Genomic DNA, 23,848 nt, shown 5'->3' with positions numbered 1-23,848 from the left:
GCCAACCGTGCGACGATGGCACTGACTAGAATTCAAACTCAAAACTGGAAACTCATCAGTGATTGAGCAGTCTGAAGGACTTATGACTTATTAAACACGAGCGCTGGAGGCGGTATTGACGAGTCGACTGTGGCGACATAATAATTAAAACTAAACAGACATGGTGTTTCCTTCTGATTTAAGATTTGAAATAGCTTTCATGCATTGTGTAGATTATATCAACAGAGAGGAATGATCCGAAAATCAATTACAAACTTGCTACTTCACTTCACTCAGAATCCATGTACTTATATTGAGCAAATGTCACACAAATCTGCTTCACGGCGTATTCACAGTTACTCTCTACTGGCAAAACATGAATTGCTATTCTGCTGAAAACAAACCAGAGCCGCATTCTCAGAAAAAACGTCAAGAAGCCAATCTTCCCTCTCGTATGCATGATACTCCTCCTCGTCCTCCTCCTCCCCGGCACCCTCTATCTCTATGCTGCATCGTGTACACGCATTCAAAAAGCAATATGCCTTTCAAGGTCAGGGACATATGCGTACGCATGTGTCACTGTGCCTCCATCTTGAATCATTCTGACACACCTTACTTTACATTTGAACCATTCTAGCCAATATATTTTAGGTGCTTTCTAAACACAATACATTGCCCATCAGTTTGCATGCATTTTACGGTCGTCGTACGGAAACGTTATGCGTCGTGTTGCATCAGTTCTTAATGCATGTTTTTTCAACTTGCCAATACACGGTCAGTCAGTCAGCTCCATCACCCGTCTATGATGTTGTCACTGGTTGACGCTGTAATTTATTGCTAATCCAGTTAAGAAGCATGTTTGTTATTTATCATGGCTGCAAAATAAGCTACAATAGAAGTGCCAGCATACGTATTAATAAAGTCAAAACCACTATTGAAAAGTTACCCCCCCCCCCCCCCCCCGTTAAAACATAACTTAACTGAGATTAATTGAGATTTCCCAGTCAGGAAAAGGTTATAAAGCCATTTCTAAAGTTTTGGGACTCCAGCAAAGCACAGTGAGAGTCATTATCCACAAATGGCAAAAACACTGAAGAGTGTTGAACCTTCCCAGGAATGGCCGGCCAACCAAAACTACCCCAAGAGCACATCGACGACTCGTCCTTGAGGTCACAAAAGACCCCACAATAACATCCAAAGAACTGCAGGCCTCACTTGCCTCCGTTAAGGTCAGTGTTCATGACTCCACCATAAGAAAGACACTGGGCAAAAGCTGACTGCATGGCAGAGTTCCAATGCAAAAACTACTGTTGAACAAAAACAACAGTAAGGCTAGTCGAAATTTTGCCAGCAAACACATCTAGATGATTCCTACAACCGTTGTCTGATGGACAAAAGATTAACTTTTTGGAAAGTGTGTGTCTCATTACATCTTGTGTAAAAGTAACACCGCATTTAAGTAAAAGAACATCCGGCAAATAGTAAAATATGGTGGTGGTAGTGTGATGGTCTGGGGCTGTTTTGCTGCTTCAGGACCTGGAAGACTTGTAGTGATACATGAAACCATGAATTCTGACGGAGGAACTCCGGACACCTGTTTGGCAGTGCATACTGGCGAACGCTTTAAGAGACTCATTGCAAGTTATCACAAATGCTTGATTGCAGTTGTTGCTGCTAAGGGTGGCCCAACCGGTTATTAGGTTTAGGTTTTTTTTAGAATTTGGGAAATGGAGTGAATATGTTAATAAGTGCAACCACACATTCCCACCAAACATATAATGAAACATATCATGTAAAACATATCATGAAACATATCATGTTTTTTTATGCTGTTTTTTCTCCCGTTTTTTGTTGGGAACTGATATTTTCCTCAAATAGAAGACATTTCTGATTTATTTTTTTTCCAAAATACAGTTGATTCCCACACATTTAAATATAAAAATCATATCATGTTTTTTTTAAGCTGTTTTTTCTCCCCCTTTTTGTTAGGAACTGATATTTTCCTCAAACAGAAGACATTTCTGATTATTTTTTTTTCCAAAATACAGTTGATTCCCCACACATTTAAATTTAAAAATCATATCATGTTTTTTCAAGCTGTTTTTTCTCCCCTTTTTTGTTGGAAACTGACATTTTCCTCAAACAGAAGACATTTCTGATTTTTTTTTTCTAAAATACAGTCGATTCCCACACATTTAAATATAAAAATCATATCATGTTTTTTTAGCTGTTTTTTCTCCCCTTTTTTGTTGGGGACTGATATTTTCCTCAAACTTACCGATGTTCTACTGCTGATTACTAAAGTATACAAAAAGGTAGCAGGACACTTATTTTCCCAATAAAAGGCGAGAGTCTTATCGTTTTTCTGGTAGGTTCCATTTTTATGTAGCCATAGAACACAATATTCTAGGTGCCTTGAAAAAATCAGTAAAAAATGTCCGGCACTGAGGGGGATGAATTTGGAAAATGGAGTGAATATGTTAATAAGTGCAACCACACATTCCCACCAAAATGAGAGTGTCAACCCACTGTCCAGTGCAGCTCTTTTCCTCCCTGAATCATTCATTCATTCATTCATTCATTCATTCATATTCTACCGCTTTTTCCTCACGAGGGTCGCGGAGGGTGCTGGAGCCTATCCCAGCTGTCTTTGGGCGAGAGGCGGGGTACACCCTGGACTGGTCGCCAGCCAATCACACTCCCTGAATCATCAAAAGTTTAATTTAAAAACTGCATTTTGTGTTCAACTGTGTTGTCATTGTCAACTTTTCCATTTGTGTGATGATCTGAAACATCTAAGTGTGACAAATATGCAAAAATAAGAAATGAAGAAGCCGCTTTGTGGACCTGAGTCACCCAGTCCAAGGAGGCATCAACATAAACGTGTTCCACTCTAACTCACTTTACTCAACTTGATTTCCAAACTCTCTTTCAGCAAGATAAAGTTTTCTCCATGGGAACGTTCCGAGAATACAAAGGGGGGGTGTGACATTAGACTGAGAATAGTCAACCGGCTCAGCGGCAGCCGGGTATTATAATAATAACTAACTATAACATTCAACCACAAAGACCTGGGGACCATCAGGACTGATCTCCGTCGGCAGTCCTCAGGGCTGGTGGAACCTCAGAATTGAAGACAGATATTGGAGGAGAAAGGTGGGGAAAGGAGAACGAGAGAGGGAATGATGCGAGAGGGATGGCATGAGAGGGGAAGGAGGGAGTTGGATGAAAGAGACACAGTGTGCTTTGGGCTGAATGTGACAGAGTGCATGACGGCTTAGTCAGGAGGCACTGAGAGAGAAATGAGATGGCTCAGGTCCACTCACACACACACAAACACACACAGACACACACACACACACACACATTAAAAACTCATGCATATCCCCATTTGCATTCTGGTGCAGGCAAACACACAATGCCTATGCATATGCAACCAAGCGTTGTGCTGTATTGAAAACCCGGCTTGAAGATGTTGATTTGTCTTTCTGTCCTTCTTGCATTCACTAGCCCAAAATAACAAACACTTCTTATAGAGGAATGGGTCATACGCATATATTTACATAACCAATCCACATACCAATGCTTATTGTTGATTTTGCATAGGACTCAGTTGGTGACACCGATCTCTCCCGCTACGTCTTCTTATTCTTATTCCAGGTGCCAGAGAAGCGATGCCATCTACTGTATGAAGTTGGAATGACAAGCTAAATTCACAGTTCCAGTCCCCTTATAATGTGTTTATGTGCCAGGTTGAACGGGTAGCTCCAAATTCATTTGTGGCGGTCCAAATGTATTCATGACGGGCCACCGGAACATACTCTAGTATCGCTGCTGTAACTTCAAATAAGCTATTGTAATCTTGAAGCTAGATATAATATACAGAAGACATTTCTGATTAATTTTTTTCTAAAATACAGTTGATTCCTACACATTTAAATATAAAAATCATACTATGTTTTTTTAAAGCTGTTTTTTCTCCCCTTTTTTGTTGGGAACTGATATTTTCCTCAAACTTACCGATGTTCTACTGCTGATTACTAAAGAATACAAAAAGGTAGAAGGACACTTTTTTCCCAATATAAATATAAAAATCATATCATGTTTTTTTTAAGCTGTTTTTTCCTCCCCCTTTTTTGTTGGGAACTGATATTTTCCTCAAACAGAAGACATTTCTGATTTTTTTTTTTTCAAAATACAGTCGATTCCCACACATTTAAATATAAAAATCATATTGTGTTTTTTAAGCTGTTTTTTCTCTCCTTTTTTGGGAACTGATATTTTCCTCAAACAGAAGACGTTACTGATTTTTTTTTTCTTCCAAAATACAGTTGATTCCCACACATTTAAATATAAAAAATATATCATGTTTTTTTAAGCTGTTTTTTCTCCCCTTTTTTGTTGGGAGCTGATATTTTCCTCAAACAGAACACATTTCTGATTTATTTATTTTTTCCAGGATACAGTCGATTCCCACACATTTAAATATAAAAATCATATCATGTTTTTTTAAAGCTGTTTTTCTCACCTTTTTTGTTGGGAGCTGATATTTTCCTCAAACAGAAGACATTTCTGATTTATTAATTTTTTCCAAAATACAGTCAATTCCCACATATTTAAATATAAAAATCATATAATGTTTTTTTAAGCTGTTTTTTCTCCCCTTTTTTGTTGGGAACTGATATTTTCCTCAAACTTACCGATGTTCTACTGCTGATTACTAAAGAATACAAAAAGGTAGAAGGACACTTTTTTCCCAATAAAAGACGAGAGTCTTATCGTTTTTTTGGTATGTTCCATTTTTATGTGGCCATAGAACACAATATTCTAGATGCCTTGAAAAAATCTGTAAAAAATGTCCGGTACTGAGGGGGATGAATTTGGAAAATGGGGTGAATATGTTAATAAGTGCAACCACACATTCCCACCAAATGAGAGTGCCAAAATCCTCAGGCTGTCAACCCACTGTCCAGTGCAGCTCTTAAGGCATCAAGTCAGGTTTACACAACGTACGATTGCACAGCCACACTAGCTGGAATCTGTGCAGATGCAAAATGTGATGTCTCTGACACCGAGGTGGCATCTGCCATCTTTTATGTTGTGGTCTGCTGAGTAGCTGCATCACAGCTGCAGACAAAAGCAGGATTTACAAACAGGCTTGGCACAACAGCTCTGTCCTGGATCAACCCCTGGACCCAGCGGAGGGGTGTCTGGGAGAATGGAGAATGGTTGGCCAAGCTCTCATCTCGTCTCATGCAGCACTCTGACAGCACCCACTGTGCCAGGAAGGGTTGGACTGATGGTCTGGTAATTGAGCACTGCTCCTAGAAGCCCCCTTGGGTTATTAACATAAATTAACTTATCTTGTTAACCTTTTAAAAGCGCACACGGGAGAAGGAATGTGGTTGCATTTGTGTTGCTATTGAAGCTGTCATGCAACACATGTATGAATATACACATGTTATTTATCCGCATAACCGGAGGAACATCAGCTAAAACAAGCCAGTACAATTTCATTAATCCATCCAAATGGACTAACAGATTAATGCCACACACTTAGCACTTCCAAATAGTACAAGTATCATCATCCACCTACTGCTAAAACTCACTCAAGAACCCTGCATTTACTCTTATCCATTAGCAAATTTATTTTCACATTTTCACCATTATAGTCATCATGAAAGTCTTTTTTTTTTTACTTCCATGTAGACCTTGTAGATACAGAGAAATTTCTTATTTTTCAAGCAAGCCTCTCAAGACCAGGGTTGAAGAGGTTGCACTCTTTCCTGGCAGGTACTAATTAAATGCTTTTCAATGCTACAGTATATTTATGAAATATCTGCCAAACAACTGTGAAGGTTCCCCCTCCCCTCATTATTTCTGTAAAAAGATAAGTCACAAGAGGGCAGCAAAGCTCAGGACACAATGTACAGACATCCATACATGTAAAGCACAGCATTTAATGATACATACAGGCATATGTGCATGTAATATATTCATAATTATTGAATGCTAGCCTAACTCATGGATCACAAATGGGAATTCTGCAGAAATAAAGAAGTTTAAAATTATACCATCATCACTACCTCATATAATCTTAACTAGTGTTGCAGCCAAAGGATTTGAATGATTGTTCACAAATAGGTTTGTTGATAAAAATGTATATTTTTGTGCTCAGACGTCATCAAATTACAGAACAAATTACAAAATCATTCAATGATCAACTAAAATAAGTTTGTATCAGTATTGATATTTGTAATGGTGCGTCTGTAGTTAATTGGTATCGGATCGATGTTAAAATTTGCAGTATCGCCCACTCAACTCATTGTTTTTTTTCAGCAGCCAATGGCTGTTCGACGTACTGCGATGCCACATGGCAATTAAGCTAAAGAAGAAGGTGTTTGATTGGTTCTTTGTGTGAGGCGCTGATGTAAACAGGAAGTGACGGTATGGATTGCAACGTTACATGGACAATGACTAAGTAAGTTTTTTTTAATTTTGTAATTTCAGTACTACTTTGTACTTGTAATTTCTGTCATTAATTACATTTTAGTGTATGTAGTGTATGTACCAGTAACTCTAAGACTTATACTCACGTCATTTTCCTTGAAGCCATCTTAAGTACTGTATGCCTTTTGGGTACTTAATATGAGACACGTCCCATCCACTGCCCCACCCAAAAACATGTAAATAAATTGAAACTAACCTGTGCTCCTTTAATCCCAGGTGGTCCTTGCAACCCTTTCACCCCCTAAAAAACAGAGACAGTGTGTTTATTTGAGGATATAACTATAACTTTCTGAACTTACAATATTAATACATTGAGGTGTGATGTTACCTGTGGTCCCACTGGACCCGCTTCTCCTGGTGGGCCTGGTGCTCCCTGTGGACGTCACAACATTCTGATGTTGTTTTCAGCTTATCCCTCGCTTTTATCATCAAGAGACCGTACTTCAAATATCAATCTATACGAATCAAATTGAGTATAACTGATACAGCGTTGGTGAAAGTTTGTATTTGTTTTCACTATTTTAACTCCAAAGAGCCCACATGTACGTAACATCAATGTGTTTGGTACATTGTAGATTGGAAACGGGGCGAGATCCATGCATCTGTGATTGCGTGATTCACTGTGCTCTTAATGTGGTGCGGAAGCTGACTGTGCACTGATGGCTTGGGCCTGCTTTGGGGCTAACCTCCAGGCAGCACCCCCTGCTGTGCAGTGAAAAACAATACATGCTTTCACTTTTAAGCCCTACCAGAAAACTATTCACTAATAACAGAAAATGTAGCGAGATTTGTCTCTACTCGCTTTTGATGACATTTAATAATAATACATTTTATTTGTATAGCGCTTTTCAAAATACTCAAAGACACTGTACAGAAGAATGGAGTTGAATTAAAGCAAGTAAACAGAGTAAAAGATACATTAAAATACAACATTCATTTGTTAAAACATGAGTAAAAGCGGGGCGGGGCGCAGCAGTCAGTTATAAAAAGTTAGACATTAAAAACAGATTTAAAAAGGTGGGTTTTTAGTTGTGTTTTGAAACTGGGAATGTCAGGGCAAGCACAGAGTGAATGGGGCAAAGACTTCCAGAGGGTGGGGGCAGTGATGGAGAAGGCTCTGTCACCCCAGGTTGCTCAATTGCCAACACTGACAACGCAAACCAAGAGCTGGTCATCAACCCAAACACCTACCTTAATCATGGTGCATACAAAAATAATAACAACAACCAAAATTCGACATATGGAACACACAATGAAACTAATAAATAAATGCGTATACACTAATATACAAGCAAAACAACACTAGCATTTACAACCCGCAAGGCATGCTGGGTAACAATGTTGCAGAAGTGCGCGTATGGGCTTCCTAGCATCTGGGTCATCTTTGACACTAAGAAAAAAAAAAACGTCAGAGATGTGTTCCACTTGGTCTGCGGTATCCCCCCTATCATTTTACTTAACCAGAAACAGCACTGACTTCTTCCGGATTCATGCAAGTCTTATCCTTGAGGTGAAAATCTATATTACAGCAGGTGTTTGATATGGGGGCTTTGCTTCAATAACAACATCAGGGCCGTTTCTGTCCTCATATCAAGACATTCTATCTTCCTTACCCTCCAACTATCTCAAGACAAAGAGGAAGCGGAGGCAGAATTTGTTGTCAGATCTTATCACTGATGCTTGAAATACGAGATGCATGTCAGCATTTCTGCAAAAAAAAGAGATGTTTTTATCTCATACTAACAGGGTCCCAGTGTTATGTTGTTTATTGTGGTTTTCCATCCATCTTCGATGCCGGTTACCCTCACTAGGGTCACGGGGGTTTGCTGGAGCCTATCCCAGCTGTCTTTGGGCAAGAGGCAGGGTAGACATATAGACAAACAACCATTTTCTGTATTATATTGCCATGTTTGGATATCTTACTGTAAATTCAAGACTCATATCTGCACTGGAGTACTAAACCTCACATTGGCATCACAGTGACACTGCTTCAAATGTGCAACATCAGCATTTGCATGAATGTCAGGATTTGGGTGAGGATTAGGCTTTAGGTGTCTTTACACCTGAAGAATCAACCGTCGACAGCTAATGACCCTAAGCAGACAATTTCTCTGAAAAAACACAGGGTACGTCTAGTTTAAAGGGTCATTGGTTAAATCTGGGTGCGGACTTCTTAGTGCCAGGCGCTGGTTCCCAGATCGTTTTCAGGTGTCTTTATCTGTATCTCCTGAATACTTCTCAGCAAGACTTAGGTAAGGGCAGAGAAAGGTTTCCCATTCATAAAACTCCGCTTTTTCAAACTCAGACATCAAAGTAGAAAATTGGGGTAAAAACGAACACATCTGCAAATGGAGGGGGATTTGGCTTTCTGGTTTCAGTTCTCAAAAAGTCATTTTCCACTTGGGAGAAACCTCCGGAAAGTTCTAAGTTTCCCTGGAGTGACTTTTAAAAGCCTACTCTTATTCTTATCCAACTTAATGTAAACTTTTATTTTGCCTTATGCTAACTTAAGTGCCCCCAGCTTGGTACTTTTCTTATCTCAAGCCACTGCAACATTATGAACTTGATTTCATAGACTTTCATTTTTTGTGCAGGTCTACGTACTCTCGGTATGATAATATTCTGAGAGGAATCACAGCAGTACAAACGTGGATCCTAAGAACTGGAAGATGCTTCCAGGAGAAAGTAAGGATTTAAACTATACACGTTGTGAATGTGGGTTGTGAGTTTATTTGGCTTTAAAAGCAAAAAAAAGAATGTTCTAATTACTCTGTCTTTCAAATCTTTATGTGTCCGCATAAAAACTCCTTCCTTGGCATGCCCACAAAACACTGGCTTGACAGCAATTGTATTTGCTGAGCAGTTTTACTAGAATGCATTTTTTAAAATCCTACAAATCTATGCTGTTAAATCCTCACTAGGGTCGCAGGGGGTATCCTAGATGATTTGGGCGAGAGGTGAGGCACGCCCCAAACTGATCACTGGTCATTTGCAGGGCACATACACGCATTCACATTCATACCTATGGACAATTCAGAGTCACCAATTAACCTAACATGCATGTTTTTGGACATATAGGAGAAAACAGAAGTACTACCCAGGCGCTAAATCCATATTTTTTCAAAACTAGCAACAAATCTAGCTACTTTTTCTGGCGTCGTTGGAGAGTTTTCTGGTATTTAGGGGAAAATGGGCAGTTTGTGTTCTTACTGAGCAGTTGCGGGTGCTCCTACATCATAATGTTCCCTCGGATTGTGTACATTATTATGGTAAGCATATAATATGGCATGCATCTTATCGCAATTGTGTTGTTAATGTATATAGAGTATTCAGTAGTTCTCTGTAGTACTCTATAATTAGACTCTGTAGTTCCTTAAAATAAAACTATAAAAATGTAAAATAAAATAAAAAAAATAATTAATTTAAAATTTATTTTAAAAAAAATTGTATAAACATTTTTGCCTGGATTATTATGGGACTTACATTATTTCATTCATTCATTTTCTACTGCTTATCCTAAGGGTCGCGGGGTGCTGGAGCCTATCCCAGCTGTCTTCGGGCAAGAGGTGGGGTACACCCTGGACTGGTCGCCAGCCAATCACAGGGCACATATAGACAAACAACCATTCACACTCACATTCATACCTATGGACAATTTGGAGTCGCCAATTAACCTAGCATGTTTTTGGAATGTGGGAGGAAACCGGAGAAACCCACGCATGCACGGGGAGAACATGCAAACTCGGGTGGAATTGAACTCGGGTGTCCTAGCTGTGAGGCCTGCGCGCTGACCGCTCTGTCGCCGTGCAGCCCCTTCCATTATTTCTTCTTGAAAAAATGATTCAGTTAGAATGTCACCGTCTAGAATGAATTAATTAGGGTAAACAAGTTTCTGATATAGCTGTAGACATATTCTTGTGAATGTATTATTTTACTCATATAGTTATCTGCAATGATAATTGTGTATCAACTCAAATTAATGAGGTTACTTGAAATTCCGACCCCTCGTGTATACTCAACGGGGCTCCTTAAGCTCCATCAACATTAGGATCTTCCCTAAGGACATGACACATGTGTCAGCGCTTTACAAGATCCTGTGTGCTCGCTGAATAATATGTGATTATCTAGATTTTGTCACGTAACCCTGTCAACACTGCTAAAAAAGAGGCTAAAATTAGAAGGATTCATCAAACACATCCTGAGGAAATAAGAGTGGGTAGTTTATACGTAAATATAGAGATCTGCTTGCTGCAACTTGCAGCATATGAAAGCTTGATGATGAAAATCAACATCAGACTCAGTAGATTTAGGTGAACAATTTGGCAGCATGTATTTTAAATTTTTGCAGTTTCTTTTATTATTCTTATTTTTTGTTTATGTCTTTATGCTTGATCTTTTTTGTCCGTCAAGTTGAGATTTCACCCTTTGTTCAGTGTTCCAGGAACACACCATAGCATGTATACGTATATGCGGTCATCACTCGTTTATTAAAATTAATTGGTTAGAGACCCGACTGTGACAAATGAGTTCTGTGAAGTAAGAGTCTTTACTTATAAATTGAATATTTTAACCACACGGCGGTCAAGTGGTTAGCGCGCAGACCTCACAGCTAGGAGACCAGGGTTCAATTCCACCCTCAATTCCACCGTTCTCCCCGTGCATGCGTGGGTTTTCTCCGGGTACTCCGGATTCCTCCCACATTCCAAAAACATGCTAGGTTAATTGGCGACTCCAAATTGTCCATAGGTATGAATGTGAGTGTGAATGGTTGTTTGTCTATATGTGCCCTGTGATTGGCTGGCCACCAGTCCAGGGTGTACCCCGCCTCTCGCCCAAAGACAGCTGGGATAGGCTCCAGCACCCCCCGCGACCCTCGTGAGGAAAAAGCGGTAGAAAATGAATGAATGAATGAGTAGTTAGACCCTGTTTAATTATTAGAGCCCTCTAGACATCAAATAACACCCCTATAGTTACTTTCACACACATAATACCCACTATTGTAGACATATGAAGAATAAATAAGTAATTTAAGACATAAATAAGATGTTTCCTCATGTGTGTTACTATATGTGTATATATGTGTTCCTGTCCAGGTACAGACTGAGGGACGAACAAAAACCCATGTTTCTATTAAGGGTTATTGTGCCTGTTGTGAGGTTATTCACATCTGCAAAAAAACTTGTTGTTCCGGCGGTAAAGTCTGGTGCTTGTGTGTCTCACACTTAGTGTACATTTAATCATAATATGTTTTTTGAATCCCTAAAGTGTTTATATATGCACATTTATTGACGAGTGGTCATATTCCCCGTGTGCACCGACATTCTACATTACACTCTACTGAGTAGCTGTTATTAATTATTCTTCCTTTCCTTTGTGCCTGGTGCTAAAATGGTAATTATGAACTGCAGAGTATTAATTAATCTTCTGTAGCGGTTCATGCACACCGAGTTTACGCGGAGGCCTGTGGTCTGCGACACAACAAACAAACACATGCCGCACCGCAACACAGCATGTCATTAAAGTTTCAACCAACCCCAAGTCACCAGATTCTACAGCTCGGTTTTGCGCTCAGACCTTTCTGGACTTTTATGTTGTTTGTTGAACAGCACCAGTGTGTAATTACATTGTTGCAAGTTGATTTGTTCCAGCGTGCTACACTGGCAGTGAACATGTAAAACACATTGTTAAATTTAGCTCATTTGGGTTCTTGTTTATGACACAGGGAAGCTCTGACCCATAAGAACCCAATGATGGCCGACATGGGAAAATGTGCAGAAGCATCTAAATGCTCCAAACACAGAAAGGCCATAAAATTCATTCATTCATTCTTTCATTTTCTACTGCTTATCCTCACGAGGGTTGCGGGGGTGCTGGAGCCTATCCCAGCTGTCTTCCAGCTAAAGGCGGAGTAGGATTCAATATTAATTAATAAAATATTTTTGTAGTTTGAACCTGTTTAAACCTTCTAAATCTGTTTTTACCATTAATAGAGCACTGTAGACATGAATAGCACCCCTACAGTCACCTTTAGACTTGTATTACCCAGTATAGTAAACATAATAATAGAAAATAAGCCATCTTAGACATAAATAAGACAGGTTAGCATTGACAGCGTACTTCCTGGTTGCTATTGTCTCATTAATGTAACGTTACTGACACCTAGAGACCAGTGTAGAATACTACCCTACCCTAAACACTGCGATGTTGATGTTTAAGGAGACTCATGATGCACTTGAATTGCTTCATTAACTCATTCAATACCAAAGATGTAGTTATATTTTTTGGTTATATTTTTTAATAAATTGTTATTTTTATGTTAAACAACCTCTTTTTTGTGTGTGTGTGTGTTGGTGAAAGTTCTGCTTATCCTCACGAGGGTCGTGGGGGGTGCTGGGTACGCCTTGGACTGACTGGTCGCCAGCCAATCACAGGGCACATATAGACAAACAACCATTCACACTCACATAAATACATTCACCAAAAAGTTATTATATTGACTACATAATAATTGACTTACTCTTTAGGGAACACTGTGCTCTAATTCATGGGTCAAGAAATTCATAATAATGCGGAATAAGCGAATAGAAGATGTTTTCATATGTTTATGCCACTCAAAATGTAACGTTGCTGCATTTGCCAATTCACACAAACTGTCACTAAACAGGAAAACAATTTATATTTCCAACTGAACATAGTAAGATGCTTATTCCAACATTGAAACTCTTATTTACTCGACTTATTTACTCAACTGGACTGTGGTCAACAATTAACTTGTCATTCAAAATCGGTTTAGTGTCAGAAAATTCACATTATTTTTCCATTTCTTGGGATTTGGACTGGCCTCCAGCCATCACCAGGCCTTGTCCATTCTCTAACTGCACAACCTTTTGACACCACACAGAGGCAAAATTCCATGCTGTATACCCAACTGAAAAGCTCAGAATGTTGGCAGTAAGGTATTCACTGAATGAACTTTCTACAGCAGGCATGTCCAGAGTACGGCCGACAAAAGTTTGCACACACTGTTCTACAGTGTCAATGCATATGGAGCAGCAGACCTCATAATTATGATGTCAACAGTTCAACACAACCCAATGACTGACATATGTCTATGGGTGGGTAGAATAAGGGCAAACAGACAGGTGTGATGATACTTAACTATATGCACTTTACGTATAAATACCCATCTGTATATTGCTACAGCTGGAGAGATGGTTTTAACATGTAGAGGTCAACCTACACAAAAGTGATGTATTTCCATTTTCGGTGTATGCTGGATAGTCCCTGCTGGCGGTTTTTCGACATTTTTTAACAATTCAGGTAAGATAGTTATTTTAGGAACTACTTTTCTGGCAAAGTGACACGGCTAGATGACATTGTGTATACCGTAGCTGTGATATGCTCCATGTATCGGGATTGCTAACCTTAGAATACTAGCATGTTTTGGCTATTTTCATGGGTAGAAATATGTATAAACAGCATTATCATGCTAAAAGGTTAACATTGCTATCATGCTAATATTAGCGTAATAGCATTTTTACAGTTTTCATGGGTTTACACTTATTATAAACACTTTGTATTATCATGCTAGGTGTTAGCATGCTAACATTGGCATCATTGCTATTGTATTGCTAGTATTGGTATCATGTTGACATTAGCATTTTTAGCCATTTTCACAGGTAGATACTATTATATTATGTTTTAGCATTGTTACATTAGCATGTTAGCAATGTAATCATTATAATGTTAGCATATTAGCAGTTTTAGCCATTTTCACAGGTAGAGACTAGGTGCTAGGTGTTAGCATTCAAACATGCTAGAATGCTAACATTAGAATACTAGCACTTTTTTGCTATTTTCATGGGTAGACACATGTATAAACAGCATTATCATGCTAAAAGGTTAGCATTTCTATCATGCTAATATTAGCGTAATAGCATTTTTACAGTTTTCATGGGTTTACATTTATTATAAACACTATCTATCATGCTAGGTGTTAGCATGCTAACATTTGTATCATTGCTATTGTATTGCTAGCATTGGTATCATGTTGACATTAGCATTTTAGCCATTTTCACAGGTAGATACTATTATATTATGTTTTAGCATTCTAACATTAGCATGTTAGCAATGTAATCATTATAATGTTAGCATATTAGCAGTTTTAGCCATTTTCACAGGTAGACACTAGGTGCTAGCATTCAAACATGCTAGAATGCTAACATTAGAATACTAGCATTTTTTTTGCTATTTTCATGGGTAGACCGATGTATAAATGGCATTATCATGCTAGCAGGTTACTATTGCTATCATGCTAATATTAGCATAAGTCCTCATTTATAAAAAAAAGTCTTAACCGTTTTAAACATTTTTACGGCTAACGCAAGCTGTTTCCCGTTCCACTGATCCATGGTTACTAAAATGGCAGAGTGTTTACTTGCTGCCTATATGCAAAAACGCCATTTTTTTGCTAAAAAAACATTTTTTTGTCTTTTCCGTATCCTAATTTTTACTTAATACCTTTTCGCAATTTTTTTCGTCATTTTTGGTTTGGTGTAATTTTATTACTATGTGCTACAGGCCAATGACAATCCAAAGCAGAGAATCCAAACCAGAACTGCCTGGCTTTGAGGCAGTCATAGTAACCACATGCTCCACTGTGCTGCTCCTGTCTATAAATATTTTTACTTAATTACATTTTTACTCAACATGAATTTATACCACCTCACTCTAGCCAGCTTTTCATCACATTACTATTAATAATAGCATATCCTTCGGGCATATTTAAAGCTGCAAGGTCAGCAAGTGTCACAGGATGTGCCTCGGTTGCCTCGTGGGTATCTCCAACGGTGCCTCCATTCTCTGTAATTAATTGCACCGCTAATTAAAGTGTGTGGGGGGTACAGATAAGTGTTATATATATATATTTATATATATATTGTGTCATGTTCATCTGCAGAATGTTGGGCCTCTGTTTGCTCTCTCGCTAATGTATTTGGAGCATATCTATATTTGGAACACATTCCCTCTCTTGTTTGTCCGTGTCCTTTGGGAACCGGACTAATGAGTTCCACTTCCAATCCCAATCCTGTAGTTAGACGGATTTATTATGTGGGATGTGAAAATCATTTGCAGGACACTCATGTCTGCAAGTGTAATGTTTCCACTTCCATTTTTGACTGTAAGGATGGTGTTGCTGGGCTCATATGTTACTAATGCTTTTACTAATGCTCTTGCTGACTGTGCTCCCAACTCCCTTGGCATCATCAACCAGATTCCTTATTTGTAATTCTGGGCTTTTCACCCAGTGACATTGGTTGGCTTTTGTTGACTTTTCCCCAGCATCTTCTTGGGCTGCTGCAACATAACATTTTTCTTTTTTCCAGATTCAAGAAACGACCACCTTGTGATTGGATGCCTTGCGAGAAATTGTATTAGCAGTAATTAAAGGAGGGTGAACGGCTGAGTCGAGATCTCTATATTGCCATTTGGAGCGTGGAAAACTATAATAACAGTCATAAAGCTGGCATGAAGCTTATCATGTTGCTTTACTTTGGTGTTCCACATTCCAGTGTTTGAAGATTGGTGAATGTGAGAGGATAGAGAAATATATGCATGATTAAAGCCCGTGTTTAGCTCTCTGTATGGTCTATTCAAGTTCAGGCCACATTAACGCTAAATGGAGCCGTCATGGATGGGGGTAACAAATGTTTTACAGTTGACAGAAGATGTTTCCTCAGGCAATGACCACACTGACTGATGGTTTGATCCTGCATGGCTGACTCCTGGGTGTTCTTATAAAACTTTCACAGGGTATTTCACTACAGATAATTCTATATTGACTGATAGCGGGGATTTAACCCATTTTCCAGCGTTATTTAGCTGGTGAAGGGTATTCCCAACTATGCCATATTCAGAACTTTAACTAATTGTTGTGGGGAACTCAACATGTATAGATATGGTAGCGGTAATACTGTATTTACCTCCGCCAAGAGCAGCACACGTTTATCTGTACAGTATGTCTGTGTTCAAAATAACTTAAAAAGTTCTGAATGGATTTGGATGCAATTTTCCGCAATTGTCGGAAATGGGATATGGAAGAACTGATTAAATTTTGGGGGTGAGCAAGATCACCGTGTGGATCCAGGAATTTTTAAAACATTCTTAAACATTGCAAGATAGGACCATTTTCGGTAAAAATGGTCAGAGCACTTGTTTGGGGTATTTACACTTTCTGGTACATTGCACTATCATGCTAGGTGTTAGCATTCAAACATGCTAGAATGCTAACATTAGAATACTAGCATTTTTTTTGCTATTTTCATGGGTAGACACATGTATAAACGGTATTATCATGCTAGCAGGTTAACATTGATATCATGCTAATTAATTAGCATAATAGCATTTTTACAGTTTTCATGGGTAGACACTTATGATAAACCCTTTGTGCTATCATGCTAGGTGTTAGCATGCTTACATTTGCATGTTAGCATTGGTATCATGTTGACATTAGCATTTTAAGCCATTTTCACATGTAGCATTCTAACACTAGCATGTTATCCTAATGTTAGCATATTAGCATTTTTAGCCATTTACACAGGTAGACACTATAATACTAAGTTTTAGCATGCTAAAACAGGGGTTTGGAAATGGAAGAAAAATATACATTGGAACTTCCAAAGTCAAATGCCCAAAATATCATACAATATGGAATTTAAACTATGCATCTAAAATCACACAACAACCTGGTAGTCAAACCTTGCAGTTAAGCAAGCACAGTCAGAAGATGATCATCAACTTCGGAAATGGAACTGTTGCCCGTCCCACAGCCATGTTATAAATGACATTGCCAAGCCATAATAACCAGGCTGTAAGCAAGAACTGTGATAAGAGTCCAAACTCTCGTCAGCGGTTACATTCTCGAGTGTGAGCTCCAAAGTGACTTGTGGCTTACTGGGCTGTTGAGGGCTTCGGCTCACCCGGGGTGGATTCAAACACAATACCTGTGTACCCCAAATACTTAAAATAAGCAAAAATAATAGTGGTTTCTTAAGCTGGTTCAGCATCACAACGGCAATGTGAGACGTAGTTACATAAGTACATTGACAGAACAGCTACTGTATAGTAGTCAAACAGTATGTCTAAAGTCAGATTTTTTAAATGCTGAACTGTCAATGACCGAAGCGTACCAATTTCCCACAGGCTACACATGAATAGAGTGTGTCTCACGCCATGTTTACTCAGTAAACAAATAATGTGGTCATTTTGAGCTGTGACTTTAAAACCAAGTTGCTTACCGAACCGCGATTAAGGCCTGTCGTTACACGTATCTTTGTTCGTCAAACCTTAAATACACTACAAGCCTTTGGTCTGAGGACAATCCAGACATCATTACCAAATTACACTCCAGAGGCAATTACTGATGGTATCCCGGTGATCTGCTAAAAGCAGACAAATTCCAGTAAGCCATTACGATGTTTAATGTTCCCTGGAATTGCTACAGAATGACATTTTGTCTGTTTGTTGGTGTTTGTGAGGCTCTGCTGATTCCAGTAACCGTTGATGATATGCTGCCTTGCCTTGCTAGCCACACAGCAATTCAATCGGATGTCTTATTTGGCTTAGTTTTTTACACCAGACGCAACCCTATTAGGAACAGCAGCGGACATCTTCAATAACTGGATGTTGGGGCCCTGAAACTGCTTTGCGCTTCTTTTTGTTGCGCAGGTGCGCTGTGCCTGCGCCTGGTCTACGTAAATTGAGCCTCAAGTGTGAGCTAGCGATGCCTAACATTTTGTGAGTACAGTGTAACTCCTGGTGCTCCCAATAGCCAGTTCTACTGTCCTATTGACAAGGTTTTAGGCTGCACCAGGTCTTTGTGTTTGTGTGCAGCCTCAGAGATTCCAGTAAGTCATTAGGGTGTTTAATGTTCCCTGCCGTTGTTGCAGAATTACATTTTGTCTCTCTTGAGTTTCTGCTGGGTTCCAGTAATATGATGATATGCTCCTATTTGACCGCATCCATCCCTGCCTTTTGTGTGAAGGCCTTTCATTTCTTACGGATGCCTCTTTCTTCTCCGAGCGCACCCTGCTGATTTGATGAAGTGCTTATTTCACACACCATCCACGAATGATGCCCATAAATATGTTGTTTTTAACACTCAAGCCTGTGTCTAGACATTACTGTATTGAACATCAATTTGCTTCACCTCACACAACACAAACCAACAGGAGGCCATCAACCAATCAACACTCACGGTGCAACCAAACGTAACAAATGTGGAACACACAATGCAGTGAATACACTGCGTTCCACTTCCTATGTTTGCATTCAAAGTAGCACAGAGATTACTATTTACATTTTAATCAGTGGAAATTAGTGGGGAAACATATTGGCAACATCAAACCAGGATTACTTGCTTCCATGAACAGTTTTTTTCTTAATGCTAAATACTTGTAACAGCCTTTCTATTTCCCATGTTTACATTGATTTTGTTTTACTTTCCACTCGGCTTCTGTACACCACCCTCCAGTTGGCGAAAAACACTTCCAGATTCCAGGGGGGTGGGGGGTAGTTTATTATGATAGCAGGAAGAGTCCCAAATTACTGAGTAGGCTCGCCTGCAAGTCAGAGTGGTACAACACTCAAAGGAGTTCAGAGAAGGCTGAAAATAGCAGCACACACATGTAACAAGTGGGCGTGCTTGCAGATGTCTTCGTGTGCTCCCGTTTCGTCACTCGCTCTTTTCAAGTTCCTCATACTGTGTGCAACCGTAGCGGCTTTGAGTGACGACATAGTATATATGGGTCAAACTTATTCCTCACAACTATCCATGGGTATTAAAATGATATGTTATGTAAATAACGTGCATCACTTTTGACTGTGTCATACAACCCAGGGCTGGAAATCAAATCCTCGCATTTCATCCCAGAGTTGCATTTCACTCCTACCGGTGAATAGTGAAAATCAGCAGGTAATTGATACGCCAAAAGAAATGGTTATTTTTAACACATGGCTGCTCCTAACCCTCCAAACTGGTCCGGCTTGCATGACTTTCTCCTCCTCTTTTGCTATAAAAGTGACAGTTGGATTAGATTCAGATCCAGAACCGTCTCTCTTCAATAGCGGCGCATGAAAACAAGCTAAATGCTATACACACATTCATTCATTCATTCATTCATTCATTCATTTTCTACCGCTTTTTCCTCACGAGGGTCGTGGGGGGTGCTGGAGTACACCCTGGAGTACACCCAATCACAGGGCACATATAGACAAACAACCATTCACACTCACATTCATACCTATGGACAATTTGGAGTCGGCAATTAACCTAGCATGTTTTTGGAATGTGGGAGGAAACCGAAATACTCGGAGAAAACCCACGCATGCATGGGGAGAACATGCAAACTCCACACAGAGATGGCCGAGGGTGGAATTGAACCCTGGTCTCCTAGCTGTGAGGTCTGCGTGCTAACCACACGACCGATATTAAAGGCATTTAAAGTGTAAAATATGCACCACTAATGAATGATAATGTAAAATGATCAATGAACAGGTGAATCAGAGTTGTAGCTTGGCACAGCACACAACTATGGTGCATTTAAGGACCACTGAACAAAGTGCTAGTCTCGACGTTTGATGGAAAAAAAACATCAGTGAAGTGAATGGTATGTATTTTCACACAAGTTCCAACTACAGTAAACCTCGGATATATCGGACTCGGATATATCGGAAATTCGCTCACAACGGACAGATAAAAAAGAACCGATTTTTCTGTAATGCATTTCCAATAAAAATTCATTGCATATATCGGATTTTTTATAACGGATTTCGCCTATTTCGGACAAAATCTCCAGTCCCGTTCCAATGCATTTCCATTAAATTTCCCTCGCATATATCCGATGACCGCATCGTGGCACTCCAATTTGCCGAATCGTGACAGGCCGCTATACGACGTAATTTGCAGCGTTTGCAGCGTTGCCTGCGCATCCAAGTACATTGGAAACATAGTCAAGGAAGTGCCTTTTTATAACGGATAAAATCCGATTTACACATATACTGGATATAAATCTGATATATGCGTAAAACGGACATTTTCCGGTATACGCATATAACGGATTTCGCTTATATCGGACAAAACCAGTGGGAACAATTGAATCCGATATATCCGAGGTTTACTGTATTTTCGTGTTTGCTTAAAACCTTTTTTGCTGAGTCTAATGATGGTCAGGAAATAAATTACAATAGTCGGTATCAGCAGTACTGGCCTTGTATTTACTTGGCATCGGATCAACACCAAAATTTGTAGTTTTTCCTGTCAGCACATCTATACATCTATAACCGTTTCAACATATCCTACCTTAGATCCAGCTTCTCCAGGATGTCCTGGCTCACCCATCTCACCCTGAAAAAAAGCTAATTAAGTACAACAAAGTAGATGTTCTCTGCCTGAGTACACTTTAGTTACTTTTGGTTTTATTTTGGTCTCTTAGTGCCTTTATTCATGCTGGAAATTATGTTGGTGCCAGCAATGTATCCCATGAAAATAATTAACGGAAACCATAATTGAGAACCACCGCAAAGAGGACTTACCTGTGGTCCTGGTGAGCCTGGTAATCCTTGCAAGCCCGGCACTCCCCTGTCTCCCTGGTTACAAAAAGGTTCCATGTGTGTTATTTCTGGATCTGTACCTGCAACAGGACCCTACTCTAATACATCTGTGTATTCAACATTTTACCTTAATACCAGGCGCACCTCTTGGTCCTGATGAGCCATATTCACCCTGCAGAACCAATAGAAGGAAGTATTCAAGAACAGACCAATAAACCAACCACCGGCCCTTCGGTTACTGGATGACCCCGCTTTAGAGCCACTGTTACCTTAAATATCTTGATTTTATATTAGCAAAACCTGTAATTGTGTATGCCGCTAAAATAAATAGATAGCATTATGAATAAATGTTTCTTACTTTCTCTCCCGGTAATCCAGGAGGACCAGGCTCCCCTGTTTCACCCTGATGACAGAGAAAACATATCCAATGCAAAGATCTGAATTAAAAAATACGTCATAAAAAAACGAAAAAATAAAATTAAAAAAAAAAAAAAAAAAAAAACGAGTCTGTGAGGACCAAAGGTTTATCTCCAGAAATATACAAACATGTACCAATGTGAGTTTGAAATATAAAAAATCTAACATTTTAAATGCATTTCATTTGAGAAAACCATTTAATTGGAGGACAAGGAGCACAGAAAATGGTGGATGGTGCTGCAGTGCTGTCCACAAGAAGGAGCCACAGGATCCAGATCCCAGTGGGAGGCTGACGTCATTACAGCAACCCAATAAATGCTCTGCTCAGATAGAAATGAAATACTTTAAAATGTTGTTGTTTTTTTTTTCATTTTAAACTTGTATTGGTACATGTATCCTACTAACTTCCACACTATGTATTCATTCTTGTTTTTGTATGTTTGTTTTTCATCTTTTGTTATGGGTAGCTTTCTGATTGCTTTATGGTAGTGGTAATGATTTACTTTTATTTGACCATGCATCGGTTTACAATGGAATACATCACATAAATGAATTCACAGTTCATGTGCGTATTATAAATAAACTTGCAGTACTCACAGGCTTACCAACAGCTCCTGCATTTCCTTTCTCTCCCTGCAGAATTAAAAAAAAACTATTTTCTTACAAAGAAATGCAAAATTGACAGTTTTATTACACAGACCCAATTTGTAGCCATTTGACTAATTTGAAATCGGTTGTATACATTGAAAATCACTGTAGAACTGCCCGATCAAGTTATCACTTCAGCACCATAATGTACTCTTATGGTTTTTTTCTCTTGATTTAGTTGATATTGTGTCTCTTTTCTGTTAAAAGAATCCTACTGTGTGTGTGGTGTTGTAGGTGTGGATTGTGTAAGGCCATTTTTACCATGCGTCCTGCTGGGCCACGCTGGCCAGGAGGTCCCACTACACAGTTGCAGTCTTCATCTTCCGCTATTGTGGTTTTTCGAGTCAGAGAACACTGAAGAAACAAGGATAGGCTGTTTGAAACAAGCTCAAAACACATAAAAAATATGAATATATATTACATATTTATTCAGTACTGTTTATTATCTTCTGTATCTTGTGTATGTGTATTTTAGAATTTTTATGTCCAATCAGTTTTCAGCTTCTATGTGTTGCCATGTCAATGTAATCTGCCCTGGGCCTTCAGAATCCTTCGTGCTGGCCCATGTCACTCAAACACGATTAGCAATATGCTGGTTTCTTGAGCCAATCAGATTTCAGATTCACTTCCAGCCAGCAACATCAGCATTTTTTTCTGTATTCTGATTGGTTGGTCCAAGCAAAACAGTTCAACAAGTTCAACCAACAATGGCTGACTGAGGAGCATAAATTCACTGGTGATAAGATGTATTTGACTTAAAAGTTTTTATATTTTGGATTTCATAGTTATGATAGGTACCAAATGCAATTACATCATGACTTCCAACACTGCATATTAATTCAATGATTTCTTTTTTAGCTTATCAGATCAGCAACATCCCTGCTTTTTAGAACATCTGACTGAATATGGAAGCACTGATGAATAAAATATTAGAGATATTGGGAATGTCATTTCACTTACCCTTTCATCATCCTGAGAACCATCGGCAAAAGAGAATAAGAAAGTAAGAGAAGGTTATTTTCAGGATAACTTCATGCATAAGTATAATCCCTGGATGTGGAACTTTTACATGAGTGCACAGGTTAAAGGTTTTTACCACAGAGAAGATCTCGCAGGCGGTCTCTCTCTCGCTCTGAAGAGGATCGCAGTAGAGACGTAATTTCTGAATCTCCATCTAAATATCATCAGACACATGCCTTCATCATTTTGATTGACCCTATTATATATATCACAGATTTTTGGTTAGCTAATGTATATATTTTTTCTTCCTGATTCATCAAATGTCGGTAATGATTCATAAAGCATTTAAAAAAAAAATAATCCCACAATTTTATGTCTTTATGCGTTAAGCATTGAGATTTCGGGGGTCCTTGTTCGGGGGTCCTTCAACGCACCAGTTGCTATAAGCACTCGTTTCCACTTCGATCATCTTGCATTATCATTCGAACTCATTCAATCCCAGCCAGTTTTCAAAAGACAACCCTTTCAGTACCAGCCATTTTTAGATGATTTTGACTTTTCAGGGCACACCAAAAATTTGTTCCATGGCTACATAAATTGAACCTACCAAAAGACTTAGCATAGATTAGACTCTAGGCTTTCATCAGAAAAAAAAAGTTTTCTGTTCTTTAGTAATCAGCAGTAGAACATAGGTAAGTTTCAGGAAAATATCAGTTCCCGACTA

The 23,848-nt window shown here is 39.0% G+C and overlaps 1 protein-coding gene across 1 annotated transcript in view; it reads right to left on the bottom strand.

Annotated features, from left to right (window-relative positions):
• Positions 1 to 23,338, bottom strand: part of LOC131109145 (collagen alpha-1(XXII) chain-like) — a 60,026-nt gene extending 36,688 nt beyond the window's left edge. Inside the window, exons 1-10 of the mRNA XM_058060809.1 lie at positions 23,261 to 23,338; positions 23,125 to 23,136; positions 22,426 to 22,551; positions 22,114 to 22,149; positions 21,458 to 21,502; positions 21,227 to 21,271; positions 21,082 to 21,135; positions 20,849 to 20,893; positions 6,818 to 6,862; positions 6,686 to 6,730 (exon numbers count right to left, since the gene is read on the bottom strand). Coding sequence (XP_057916792.1) covers positions 6,686 to 6,730; positions 6,818 to 6,862; positions 20,849 to 20,893; positions 21,082 to 21,135; positions 21,227 to 21,271; positions 21,458 to 21,502; positions 22,114 to 22,149; positions 22,426 to 22,551; positions 23,125 to 23,136; positions 23,261 to 23,338 — 531 coding nt within the window. The remainder of the gene's footprint in view (positions 1 to 6,685; positions 6,731 to 6,817; positions 6,863 to 20,848; positions 20,894 to 21,081; positions 21,136 to 21,226; positions 21,272 to 21,457; positions 21,503 to 22,113; positions 22,150 to 22,425; positions 22,552 to 23,124; positions 23,137 to 23,260) is intronic.
• Between the last annotated feature and the right edge of the window lie 510 nt (positions 23,339 to 23,848).

The sequence above is a fragment of the Doryrhamphus excisus genome, chromosome 21 (genome assembly GCF_030265055.1).
Source record: "Doryrhamphus excisus isolate RoL2022-K1 chromosome 21, RoL_Dexc_1.0, whole genome shotgun sequence".
Classification (NCBI taxonomy): domain Eukaryota; kingdom Metazoa; phylum Chordata; class Actinopteri; order Syngnathiformes; family Syngnathidae; genus Doryrhamphus; species Doryrhamphus excisus.
This window is presented reverse-complemented; position numbering and strand designations above follow the sequence as displayed.